Source organism: Sander vitreus, chromosome 2 (genome assembly GCF_031162955.1).
Source record: "Sander vitreus isolate 19-12246 chromosome 2, sanVit1, whole genome shotgun sequence".
NCBI classification, from domain to species: domain Eukaryota; kingdom Metazoa; phylum Chordata; class Actinopteri; order Perciformes; family Percidae; genus Sander; species Sander vitreus.
The window spans coordinates 31,880,315-31,894,501 of NC_135856.1; the positions used below are offsets into that span (position 1 = coordinate 31,880,315).

The 14,187-nt window shown below is 42.6% G+C and overlaps 2 protein-coding genes across 3 annotated transcripts in view; both read right to left on the reverse strand.

The window, feature by feature from the left end:
* noctb (nocturnin b) overlaps positions 1 to 14,158 on the reverse strand; it is a 21,550-nt gene extending 7,392 nt beyond the window's left edge. The window contains exons 1-2 of one of the 2 annotated variants that reach the window (XM_078266295.1): positions 14,067 to 14,158; positions 6,410 to 6,696 (exon numbers count right to left, since the gene is read on the reverse strand). Coding sequence is in view for 1 of the 2 variants with exons in the window: in XM_078266287.1 (XP_078122413.1) it covers positions 702 to 714 (13 nt within the window). In the remaining variant the exon portion in view is untranslated. Of the gene's footprint in view, positions 1 to 701; positions 869 to 6,409; positions 6,697 to 14,066 lie in introns of those variants that run through there. The other variant, XM_078266287.1, reaches the window with a different exon arrangement.
* On the reverse strand, positions 11,456 to 13,675 carry ccdc175 (coiled-coil domain containing 175). Its single transcript, XM_078266275.1, has one exon. The coding sequence runs from the start codon at positions 13,673 to 13,675 to the stop codon at positions 11,459 to 11,461; it is 2,217 nt and encodes a 738-aa protein (XP_078122401.1). The 3' UTR covers positions 11,456 to 11,458.
* Positions 14,159 to 14,187: the final 29 nt, after the last annotated feature.

Consider the following 14,187-nt stretch of genomic DNA (forward strand, 5'->3'; position numbering starts at 1 on the left):
ATACTAAAGTTAAAGCTTAACTTAAGATAAATGTTATAAACAGCATTAGACCGCCAACTGTTCTCATTTTAAGCAAGAGCATAACAAAAGAAGTTATGTTATCTCGTAAAGGTTTGTGCTTAAATGGTTTTTTAAAAGCAGATGCATTTCAACCAATTAAATGCTTTGCATTAGTTATTTTTCCAAAAAGAGTAATGAACACTTCTATGTAATAGTATGCCACGATTTGTATTCCGCAAATCTGAGGGGAAGCATGTTGATATGCACAAAACTGAGACTAACCTTTGCTCTGTCAAACAAATAGTGTTGAATTCTCCTCGGCTCCTCTAGACCTGAACTATATGACTTTAAAAGGAGAGCTCACAGATATTCAGGAGCTATCCAGTTCTGTGTGAGTGAGACAAGAGGCAGCTACCACTCCTTTCCACGTATAAAACAACCCCTGGTGCACTTAGATACACATTAACAGACCTTTGTACTCTTTCTGACATTAATGTTTATAAGTATGTGGGTACATGTATATCCTTAAACATGTCAGCACCAGCCAGACTGAATAATGCGGCACCATCACGTGCACAAAACCTCACCGTCACTCTGAGTTTTGCACATTCAAAACAACACTAGTCATGTATGTGCAGAATGTATTTTACATCCAAACATGGCCTCCTCCACAGTAAAAATAAATAACAGCTGCCTCTTACCTATAGTCTCCATCACTGTCCACGGATACGTCCACTCTACGCTCGAGTGAATTGTCCTTAACGCCTTCTTTTAAAACCGTAACTCTAACCGAAAGTGTGTTACTGTCAGCTGATTTAAGCTTCCTGGCTGAGCACAGGAGAGAGAGAGAGAGAGAGAGAGAGAGCGAGAGAGAGAGCGAGAGAGAGAGAGAGGGGGAGAGAGAGAGCGAGAGAGAGAGAGAGAGAGAGATCCAGCCACTTCTCTCTCACAGTCTCACACACATGAGATTGAGTGTGTGGCAGTCAGATAAATTACTGATTCATAAATTGTACAGACTGTACAGAGATTGTCACGACAACAAAATCATAAAACCAGAGTAACAGTGATTCACACTGACAAATACACACACAGGAAACTGTGTGTGTGTGCGTGTGTGTGTGTTTTTTGCAACAATAACTTCCGCAGTTTGAATGTTGTAACAGCACCTGATCACAATTTACCGTCACTAATGTTACGTCAGTCTTCAGTGTTGTTTTTCATGTGCAGCAGTGCAGTGTACTTTTCCAAAATAAATGTAATAATATTCTGGGCTGGATTTATAATTCTTCATTGAGTCAGTATAGCTTAGTACAGACACTGGTAAACAGTGGTAGTTCCTGACTTTTTAAGCAATGCTAGCAACATAGGTATTGACTCTAGGCATGGAAATGTCTACTAGTCCACCATTTTGATCCAGAGTGAAATGTCCCCAACAATATCAGATGGATTGTCATGACATTTCATTCAGAAAATTCATTTCCCCCTCAGGATGAATTGTAATAACATTGGCCTTTACTTTTAATCCTGCGCCATCAATCAGGGTGTTGAACTAAGATGTTGAACATGGTAAACATTACACCTGTAATATAGTCCAAACTACGTATGTCTACAGCTTGTGATCAATTCAACAAAGAGCGATTTTACCCCTTGTCTTATTTGAATTCTGTTCGTTTTGACCTAAGCAAACAGTCAGCATTCTGCAGAGACTTCTGTGAAGCCTCCACCTGTTCCTGGATGAATATAAATAAGACTTCTGACCGTGATCAAAATAATTTGGATGTTTTATAAGCCGGGGCAGAGCCATATTATTCCTCTCTGTCTGGATCCCTTAATCCAACAGAAAGGAGTCAAGGAGCGAACGCTTTCATTTTCCACTGTGTTGCTTCTGACATCAGTGTGTCAGCGCACACAGACGAGCACACAGCGCCGTGACAAAGACCTAAAAGCTGGGGCGATTCGGGAGCGGTGACTCACGTCTGTGGACGCAACACTCAGACTGTGAATAAGTCTCGAAACATTACCACAAGTCACAACATATCGTGGTACAGTGGGTTCGTGTGTGTGTGTGTGTGTGTGTCTGTGGGTGGTAGACAAGCTCTTGTGGATCCAGGCAGAATCATTGACCGTAGTGGTGTTTCTGCGTGTCACAATATACTTCAGTGGCATATTGACATTTCCACATTGAAGGGCAATTGCGTCAATACAATATGTGGTTGGAAGTGTGTGTGTGTGTGTGTGTGTGTGTGTGTGTGTGTGTGTGTGTGTGTGTCCACACAGCTGATACAATTTCACTGTGATGGTTGTCTATTTGTGATCTTAAAACACCACTACTGCACATAAACGAAACAACTGACGGATCTTTGCATCTCTGTATGCAACCGGTCATACATTTTTTGTTCTTTTTCGCACCAAATGCTTGCTCTTGGGGGGGGGGGGAATTGTTGGGTCTCTGTAAATTATAGAGCGTGGTCTAGACCTACTCTATCTGTAAAGTTTCCTGGGATAACTCCTGATATGATTTATATTATTATTATAAATAAAATTGGATGTGCTCCGAGATATAACCAGGGCTGGGTTAAAATAATCGATTCTCCAATTTAAATCGATCTTTGTTTCGATGAATAAAATCCTGAAATCGATCTTTTAATGTGTTAATTATGTTAATACAATATAATAAAGTCCTTAAGTAAAAAGTACTTTATTTAACATTAACCTGGTGCATTATAAAAACTATAAAAAAAAAAATATATATAAGATTTCAGGGTTGCTTCTTGCTTGTACAATTTACAGCATAAGTTCCCTGAGAATCTCTTTTATATCCAGGCAACATTGGTATTGTAACTGAAATTTCCCTAACTTAATTGATAGCGACATCGGAAATGTAATCGACTCAGGACCTTGTGAATGGGAACCGAAACGACTCGGGAAATCATTGGCGCTGCCCAGCCCTACACATTACCGTATTCGTGTTGTATTGTAAATGTTAATATATGCAGTTATATGGAGTTATAACTGGTGTATGCACTCATTGTCTTGCTTGCAAATTAGGTCTCAATCTCAAAGGGATTTATCAGTTTAATAAAAGGTTATAACTAGGGATGCACCGATCCGACTTTTTCAGTCCCGATACCGATGCCTGGGCTTTATGTATCTGTCGATACCCGATACCGATCCGATGCCGTTGTTGAATTAATAATGCACTGTATAACTTCCACCTTATACCTTCCTTCCACCATGTGGAAGAGACTAAAGGCACCAGACTTTCCTAGCTAAAACAAAATAACATAGATGTAATGTATTGAATTCTTATTTATTTGTACACTCAACTCTTCCAGCATGCGGCACACGTGCGACAGAGGGGAAAAAACTAACAAAACTGGATCGGCCCGTGGAATCTGTTAATTTTTCCGATCCCCGATCCAGCTATTTTGTCAATATCGGGACCGATATCCGATCTTAATATCGGTGCACCCCTAGTTATAACAAGTCTACAGCCATGCTATGCTAGCAGCTCTGTGAGGCTGTACCAACACACAGCAGTGCTTGGAGCTAACTGCTAACATCAGCATTCTAACATTCTCATAATAATAATGGCAAAATGCTGAGATTTAGCAGGTATAAGGTTGACCATGTTTGTTTACTATCTTAGGTTAGCATGTTAGTATGCTAACATTTGCTAGTTAGCACTAAACACAAAGCACAGCTGAGGCTGATGGGAATGTCATTAGTTTCGCAGGTAAGTATAGGGCAAAATAAACATTTGACCTAATGATGGCACTAGATTAAATGGGGACCACCAATATTATTGCAATTCATCCTGAGAGGATCATGAATAGCTGCACCAAATTGCATTGCAATTCATCCAATAGGTGTTTAGACATTTCATTCAAAACCACAATGTTAACCTCATAATGGTGCAAGAGGAAAAGTCAGGTGATCACCAAAGTCCATAGGATTGGTTGTCTGAGCACCATAAATGTTTGTTCCAAATGTCATGCCAATCCATCCAATACTTGTTTACATAGTTCAGTCTGGACCTAATATGCCGACTGGCTGACAGGCCAACACTGCTGCTATCATGGCTAATGAAAAATAAATATGACGTTTTATTTTGTTGATCGACTTAAAACAGTTTGTTTACATTTGTCATACACTGTAAGTCAAGACTGGGAGTGAAATCATAACCTGAATCTCTCACACACACACACACACATACATACATACACACACACACATATACATATATATATATATATATATATATATGTATATATATATATATATATATATATGTATACACATGGCATGCACTACTGCCACACATGACATACGTACATACATGATTTGATGCACACACATACGCATACATTACTACGCACATTATTACTACGTATTACATACACACACACACACACACACACAATACATACACACACACATACATTACACATACATTACATACACACATTACATATGATATATTACTATATATATATCACACACAATACATACACACATATATATTACACACACATCATTACATATACATATTATATTACATACACACATCATCACACAATACTACATATTACTAGCTTACTACATATATATTACACATTACATTATTATACATGTATATATATATATATATATGTATGTGTGTGTGTGTGTGTGTGTGTGTGTGTGTGTGTGAGAGAATATATTGATCCAATAAGGAAATACAGTACTACACACACTTAAGGACAAACACAATAAGTGGAATTATCAAAGTTGATGGTCTATGATGAATGTATTCATTTACTTTTAAGCAGCTTTGGCTGGGATTGTCCCAGAAACACTAATGAGAGTTTGCTGAGACGGTATGACTGTGCTATATCCATGCTATATCTAGTGGTAGAGCGCGCGCCCATATATAGAGGATCAGTCCTCCACACAGTTCGATTCTGACCTGCGGCCCTTTCCTGCATGTCTTTCCCCTCTCTTCCCTTTCATGTCTAAGCTGTCACAATAAACGCCTAAATGCCAAAAAAATAATCTTAAAAAACAAAAAAATACAGTTAAATCAGGGAGAAATTGTAACAGATCACTTATTTGGTATCAACATTAATTTAAAGGGGAAAAGATATGTTCTCAAAAGTAATAATTTGCACTCACAAAATGAACTTAAAGTAAGAATATAATATGACCCATACAAACACAAAACGTTCCCTGGTCTATTTTTTCCCCCCATCTTTTGCAGCATCTATGCAGCATGTCACTCAACCACATTATCCTCTGTGACAAAATGTGTCTTGTTTGGGCACCAGAGTACATGACAGAACATGTCGAGGTCACTGGACATTGGAAATATACCTATCGTCATATATCAATCAGTGTTTCAAATGCAAACAAAAACATCGCCCCACAACCACAAACAAAAGATGGGAATCGGCTATCGCTCCAAAAGAGATATGCTTCATTATCCGCCGAGGGCCTTCTGGAATAAAGTTGGGAAAAAGTGTAGGAAAGACGGATTGATGTTGGCAACTGCTTCCCAATTCTCTGAGATAAACCATTACAGAGCTACTGGGACTTGAATAAGAAAAATAATGTAGAAAAAACAACTCAGAAACAGAACTACTCAGTATAGTGGCAATGGGAGAGAATAACTGTCAAGCTTCAGGCTTACAAGAGAACAACAGCGCACACAGTAAGTCCATAGTATGGCTCAAATTTAAAAGTCACTGGATCCTATAATGCAACTCATCAGCATCCCTTATTGGGGCCTTCCTGTCATGCAAACCCCACTTTTTAATGCAGGCTTTCTTTCAAACATGCGTGGCCCAATCCAACATGACCTTGATGACATCATTGGGATTCTTTTTTTCAGAATATACAGTTTTCACCGACTAAGTAGTACTTCTCATTACTACTACACTGATTCCTACATGTAAAGTCAGTGGAGTGCCCCTTCAAAATAGGGAGGCGTCCCGTGGTCTTTCAGCTTTGAAGCTACATAACTCAAAGTTTACTTTAGAGCAGCGTGTGTCCTTCAACTGAAGATCGCAAATGGAAATCATCAAGGATACGTTTCCACGACACGGCAAACTGTACTGATTAACAACTGTGTACAAACACTGTTGTCTTCTACCAAGGAGGTTGTGTACCACAAGGTACCACAAGGTACACAACCCCCGCAGAAGAAGAGATGTGATACGGCACACGCAGACACAATACTGATATCGTGGAGCAGTCAGAGACAGATACAGCCTGGCAGCGGCAGAGAGAACATGCTTGAGATAATTCAAGCAAAAACCAGATTCAAGTTTTGTATGAAACAGACATAGAGCTACAGATTCTGTAGCTGTCAGATCACATGGCACAAAGGACTTCAGAGGAAAGTCGATCTCATGTTTATCTGGAGACTTACCTTCTTTACTAGAATGAACTGCTGATATCCCTTCAGCTCCGCCTGTGCAGCTGCTGCCTTGTTCTTCAGATAGCTTTCTCTGTCTTTATGTGGCCCTGTAGTGTGCGACACAGACAGTGGGAATGCACCTCTGTGTGCATGCGTCTGCGTGTTCTTGTTCAGTGGGAAGTGGCTGGTCGCTTGACCGTGGAGCTGCAGAGCAGGGTCACATTGAAGAGAAAGCCGGTCTGCTCTGCCATCTGCTGGTCGGAGCCACACGGGGACAAGAGTGTCACGCTTCAGACAATCTGAAGAGAAAGAAACGTTGATAGCCATTATTCCCTGAGCTCAATTATATTTACACACTGAGAATGAACATGGCAGCTGTTTGATGTAACAGGCAGCAGTTTAAAAAAAAAAAGTAACTTCACGTCTCGAATTTTACTAATAATGTTTCTTCAAACTTGCCAATCGATCATTTTCTTTTCAATTTTCCGTTTTATTTGGGCATGGTCATTTGGTTTGGATTGGTTTGCTGCACTAAAAATGAACACATTCATCAATAAACAAATATAGTCTAAAATGTGTGGAACTAGTGTGCATTCTTAAACAAACAAGTAAGTTGTTAACTTTTTGCATATACTACAGGTCTCGATCGTAACAGTTTTGAGAAATCGGCAGCCAATTCTTGGCCTTTTTAACTTATAAATAATAAGGACAGCAAACAGCAAAATGTGCACCCCAAAGTAAATACATTTTTAATATTTGTTGCATTAGTGATATTTGAATATCGCTGTTACAGTCAGAACAGGAGCCAAACAACTGCACGTGACAACACTGCACGTGCGCCCTGGCGCGTTTAACTCCCGCGTGCCGAGGCAGACGATGGCGAAGCAGATTAAGTTGTTTGACTGTGAGGTTAAAAGTTAGACTAACACGTCAACATCGCAAAAACAAATGTGCAAATTGGTTCAACTGACAAAGAACCGAAGGAACCGGATCAAAAAACAAAAAGGAAATGTGTACATTTTAGGGTCTTTTATGTCCCATTTTCATTATTAGGTTGACATAAAACTGCATTGTATGGTAACACTTTACTTGAAGGTATCTACATTAGAGGATGGATACCCGACGGGCCGGGCCGGGTTCGGACAGATATTTAGAAATGATGTTCGGGGCGGGCTCGGTCACGTCAGTGTGATAAGGCATTGAACATTTTAAATTTAAAAAAGCTTATTATGTAGGTGCGCGCCTGTGTTAACGTGCGCTTGTTGCCCCGTGTGCGCTGATGCGCTCATCGGTTGACATTTCCGAATGCCTTCCTACAGTTGCTTAATAATAGCGGGCTTTCCACGCAAACAAGAGAGAGAGTGAGATTTTAGCTGTGTTGGGCTCGGACATAAATATCTTAATACCTGTCAGGCTCAGGCCCGGCTCGGACAGAAAAATGCGGCCCAATCCGCACTTTAATCTACATAAGAGTGACATGACACTGTTATGAACACATGATACTGTCATGACACAGTCATGACACATGAACTCTAACCCTAACCCTAACCCTAACTTGTCATGACAAAAACCGAATGACGCTTACTAAAAGAAGCGTTATGTCACAAACGTTTATTAATTGTTTATATTGTTTTTGACACGTTCATGACAGTGTCATGTCACTCTTATGTAGATACCTTCAAGTAAAGTGTAACCCATTGTATCTTAATTACTCAAAATATAAGGGGACTAAAAAAGGCAACCATACACCGTGTTTCGGCTGATGGTGCCTCCGTCAAATGGGTTTCATGATGCTTCCCTTCTGCAGCCAATCATTGCAATGCAGTGTTGTTACAACATCTTGGAGGTACGTGGCTAGGCGCTCAGACCCTCCGCAGGCCCTCCGTCGCCTAGGCCGCAGTTGTGTAATTTCGCCGTCCAAAAACGCGCGCTGACCGCAAGAAGCATGACACGTTTTAAGTAATATTAGCAGACTTGCTATGTCTTATGTTGTTGCACTTGCTTGATGTTTGGCTGTGTTGACTTGCTAGTTTTTCATCATGAGTACTGTAATCTAACATACATAGGCCTTACATGTGCAGCTCTCCAGCTGTGTATAAGTGAATTGTACTCTAAAACCGTAGGAGCGCTATATCAGAAAAACAAATACCAATGTTACAGTGTTTGGGCTGTGTTGGGCTCAGGTGGTAGAGTGACCGTCTACCAATCAGAAGGTCGGTGGTTTGATCTCTGGCCCTGCAGTCCCATGTCCAAGTGTCCTTGGGCAAGCCACTAAACCCTGAATTGCTGTGTGAATGTGTATCTGATGAGCAGGTGGCACCTTGTATGGCAGCCTCGGCCACCAATATGTGCGAATGGTTCCTGCACTATGTAAAAGAGTAGTCGTTAAGACTAGAAAAGTGGGTTACACTTTACTTGAAGGTATCTACATTAGAGTGACATGACACTGTCATAAACGTCATAAACATTATAAACAAGTCATAAACGTTTATGACATAACGCTTCTTTTAGTAAGAGTCATTCGTTTTTTGTCATGACAAGTTATGGTTAGGGTTAGAGTTAGGGTTCATGTGTTCATGACAGTGCCATGTGTTCATGACAGTGTCATATCACTCTTATGTAGATACCTTCAAGTAAAGTCTTACTGAAAAGTGCTATATAAACGCAGTCCATTTACACTTGCTTTAATTAATGCATTCCAAATTGTGATTCACCGTGCTCAATGTTTTGTCAAAATTACAAAAGTAACTGAGCATAGACTTGGAGATGACTTGGTAAATTATCAAATAGGCTATTTTTACAACGGAGGTTTTGACCTGCCGTAATGGGAAAAAGCACAATTGTGAATGACGTTAACAGTGGATCTGTTCTGTTGTCGAAACCAGCATGCACGATATTAGGACCCTAAATACTGAAGCTGCTAAATAGAATCAAGCCATCTGTGGAGGTGGGTTTGCCATTTGGTTTGGATTGGTTTGCTGCACTAAAAATGAACGCATTCATCAATAAACAAATATAGTCTAAAATATGTGGAACTAGTGTGCATTCTTAAACAAACAAGTAAGTTGTTAACTTTTTGCATATACTACAGGTCTCGATCTTAACAGTTTTGAGAAATCGGCAGCCAATTCTTGGCCTTTTTAACTTATAAATAATAAGGACAGCAAACAGCAAAATGTGCACCCCAAAGTAAATACATTTTTAATATTTGTTGCATTAGTGATATTTGAATATCGCTGTTACAGTCAGAACCGGAGCCAAACAACTGCACGTGACAACACTGCACGTGCGCCCTGGCGCGTTTAACTCCCGCGTGCCGAGGCAGACGATGGCGAAGCAGATTAAGTTGTTTGACTGTGAGGTTAAAAGTTAGACTAACACGTCAACATCGCAAAAACAAATGTGCAAATTGGTTCAACTGACAAAGAACCGAAGGAACCGGGTCGAAAAACAAAAAGGAAATGTGTACATTTTAGGGTCTTTTATGTCCCATTTTCATTATTAGGTTGACATAAAACTGCATTGTTAGCAGCTTCAGTATTTAGGGTCCTAATATCGTGCATGCTGGGGAGACCGGTGTGGGGATAGTTTAAAAGAGCTGTGCCAGGTGAGTTCATTGACACAGCCGGTGCTCGTTGGTCTTATTACACTCTCCCTTTATATGCAGCAGCGTGCTGGAGCTCAGATGACTGCCACACACCAAAGAGATACAGACACTGCACTGAGAGGTATCGGTTATCCGTTCTGGTTTAGAAGCTGTGAGCTACGGGTCGGGACTGTGTGTCAGAAAGAAGCCGGGGCAGCCAGATGCGCACGGTTAGAAAGTTTGTGAACTTATGTTGAAAGTAGGGCTGCACGATATGAGGAAAATATCAAATTGCGATTATTTTGACGGTTATTGCGATTGCGATTTGATTCACGATATTGGAGGGAATTATCATTTTTGTCTCATTATTCTCATTTTCACTGAAAAATGTTAAAATGAAAATGATTATAGTGTGATTTTTGCGAGGATCTGTACCAAACAAAGATTATTTTTTTTTTAAGATTTTTCCCTTTATTCCATAGTGACAGTGGATAGACAGGAAAGTGGGGAGAGAGAGAGAGAGAGAGGATGACACGCAGCAAAGGGCCGCAGGTCGGATGCGAACCATGGGCCGCTGCAAAAGACCTCAGCCTACATGGGGGCGCACGCTCTACTGGGTGAACTTAGAGATCGCGTTTTCTGTAGTCTGTAGGATAGGATTTGAAGGCCGGAACGTCTCTGCAGCACCACAATACTTAAATAGTTTCTCTTGGCTGTGGAGAGACCCGCGGTGGCAGCGAGACCTGCTACACCGTCGATGATTTAGATTATTTACAGCTGCATTTCCTACTGTGACATGTCAAAACGTCTTCTGTGGAAAAAGGCCTATTGATAGGGAAAATTAGAAGTGTGACTGAAATTCCACTTGAGCCAGTTTTGCCAAAAAATAAACCATGTCAACTTATTGTAGGCAAGGCCGCTGTATTTATATTGCACATTTAAAATGCACAGGCAATTCAAAGTACTTTACGTGGCACCTAACATTGCACAGGGTAGGCTATATGAGTGGTTACACAACATACTTTTTGACTAGTCATTGCAGGAAAAGCACAGGAGGAACTAATAGCACTGTTCCAGCAATTAAGGCAATGCAGAAATGAATCATGTTACTAGTGACACCTGTGTTTGACAAGTGGGAAAAATGTCTACTAAAGATATGTACTACAACTAATACAGCATCTTCTACCTTAATGTGTATTACACTATTAATCAAATCCTGTCAAGATAAATAAAGAAATGAATTACTTAGTATGTCCCAGTTTGGATGCTTTTTTACTAAAGTCTAGTTGGGAGAGTTGTGTTCAAAGTGTATTTCTATACAGGCCTGCATTAAAAAAAAAAAAAACCTTAATAGACATGACTTAATATCATCTCCTTGTTGCTGTGAGCTTTATTAAAATGTCTGATTACAAACTAATAATCAACTTTGATTATCCCATGCAGTCTATCTGCATTCGTAGACGCTGCAGGTCAACTCAACTCTGCTGTTCTACAGTCGTTTTATCCCCCAGTCTTCTGCTGAAGGCTAACATTTGTTGGTGTAGGAGTGTGCCCACGTTTCCTAACTGTTGTCTCCGGGTCTTCAGGTGGTTCAACATGGCGCCCATCGACGCCAACAGAACGCCATCGCTGTTCTGACGCTCCTGAGTTACCACTAAATCCTCTCTCCACGCTTCCTGCAAGCTCTCAAACAAGGTCCTTATGTCCCGCTGGAGCTGGCCAACCTCCTGCCAGTACCGCTCTTTGTTCTCCCTGGCTGTGTCGACGTCCTCTGTCATCTGTCGGATGCTGAGATGCAGCCTGCTGTTCTCCATGCGGACCTGCTCCAGTTTCACGCTGTTGTCATAGATGTTCATCTCTACGGCTCTCAGCTCCGACGCCTGCTGGCGGAGCACGTCCATGTAGCCCCTTCGCATCTCGTCCAGCTCCGCCTTGGTTTGGTCTTTGGGCTGGAGCAGCGAGTCGGTTTTCTCCTTCAGTCCCTGAATGGACAGCTCCAGATCGCTCTTCTTCCTCTTCAGCTCCGAGGTGAGCGTTTTGAGTCCCTGGTGTCTGGATCGCTCTTCGTTCCAATTCGCTTCCACCTCCTTCAGGATTTCCTCTTTCTCCTCCACCTCCCTCTGCTTCTCCTCGCGGCTCCTCGCGGCGCTCTCGGCTTCCGCGGCCCACTGCTCCATTTCCTCGCGCTGTCGGGTCTCCATTTGTCTGTACTCCGCCTCGCGCTGGGCCACGTGGCTCGTCAGCAAGTCGGCGTTTTCGCTCTTGGGCTGACGCTTTCGGAGTGCGGCCTCCTCTCGTTGCAGCTCCTGGTATCTGGTCTTGGCGTTGCCAATATCGGCGCTCATCTTCACCACGTGCTCCTCCTGCTTCCTCTTCCCTTCCTCCAAGAGCCTCGTCAGCCACCTCTTCTCCGCCTCGTAATGGCAGATGTTCTTCTTCTCCGTATCCACGTTGTCGCACAACTCTTCCCGATTCCTCTCGAACACGCGTTTAGTGATGATTTCGGCTTGCAGGAGCTCTCCGATCTGCTTGTCCATCTCTTTGATCTCCTTGCTGTGTCTGACTATGGAGGAGATGCGCTCCTCCAGCTGTAGCTTGGATCGCTGCAGCTGCTGCAAGACGTGGAAATGCTCTGCCCTCACTTCGTTCTCTTCGTCGTGCTGCTGCTTGAATATCTCATAGATTTTAGCCAGGGCATCTTGACAGAGCAATCTGGACGCTCGAGCCTCCTCTATTTTATCTTCCACTGTGGCAATCTCCTCTTTAAGAAGCTGGATGGCAACTCTAAAGGCTTCCTCTAACTCGCGCAACTCCTTCTTCAGCGCTTCTCTCTGTTGCCTCAATTCTTGATGCTTTTGGGTCTCCACCTGCAGCTGTTTCTCACACTGGAGCCCATCTGCTGCCAGTCTCCGTATCTTGCTCTCCAGCTTGGCCATGTCAATCATGAGCTCGCCCAGTTGGTTATGGGTTTCTCGTTTCTTTTCATTAAGACCATCCAACACTATTCTGCTTCTCCTGTTCGCTAGCTTCTGCTGCTTCATTTTCTCCTCGGCCTGGTCCACCTCTCCGGACAGGCTGTCGTTTTTCACAGCGAAAGCCTCTCTCTCCAGCACCATCTTTCGCTGCAGCGTTATCTTGTCCTGTTGGATAGCAGCGGTGCAGGACTTGAGCTCCTCTATCTGATCTCGTGTCTGATCCAAATGCATCTGCAAGCTATACTTCAAGGCGATTCGATCGTTCTGAGCAGCAACGATCTCTTCGTGTTCAGCCTTCACCTGCTCGCGCTCTGGGTACAGGGCTTCGTTCTGGCTCAAGAGGGCCACCTGCCTCTTCACCGTGGCTTCTCGGAGCTGAGAAACTGTGTGGAGGTCTTTGTGCAGCTGCTCTATCTCCTCTGCATTAGAGGCCCGGGCTGCTACTACGTCAGCCATAATTTCCTGGCTCATTCTTTCTCTTAAATTGTTGATTTGGTGTCTTAGCTTGCTGTTTTCTATGGTTTCCACTTCTAGATGTTCATGCGCAGCACGCCGCTCAGCCTCCAGGTCAGTGATGGCAGCCGTTATCTCTGTCAGGTGGAGGCTGGCTTCAGGTGAGAATGCTATCCCCTCCTCCTTCAGCTGCTTGTCCAGTTCCTTTAAATGCTCGAGAGCGACCATAACCGCCGGGAAGTCGGGCACCAGACAAGAAGCCATTTTTAATCCGTGTGGGTTTTGTGTACGTGTGTCTTGTATTTGTGTGTGTGTCGGCAGTTTCAGTTCAGATTCTACCATCGATTACTTGTGAGTGGGGTTGCCATGGCAACAACTACCCACCACGAAGAAGACCGCACGCTACGGCAAGTCCGCGAGGCCACAGGGCTGTTAGCAGCGGCCACACACAAGCTAACCTTCAGTACGTGAAAGTAGCTAACCAATTCTTGTCAGGGTAAGGTTGGAACTAACCGCGATAAAAGTAAGCTAAAGCTACGTTTAGATGAACAGAAAAGTCGGATGACCTTCGCACTAGGAAGCATGAAAAGAATGGGCGGCGACGGTAATGTTGGAAGCTCTTCAACAGCGGGTTTAACGTTAGTGCTTAACTTACCTGAAATACGTTATGTAGCAACACCCGTGCAGACATTTCGGAACAACCTCAGCTTCCAAAGACGTGCGTATGGGCTGCAAACCAAATTTGCACTCATTCAGTATGTATGATAGCTATCGCC

What these genes read in the sequence shown, in the direction of transcription:
- ccdc175 (XM_078266275.1), bottom strand. Translation starts at nt 13,675, where the DNA reads ATGGCTTCTTGTCTGGTGCCCGACTTCCCGGCGGTTATGGTCGCTCTC.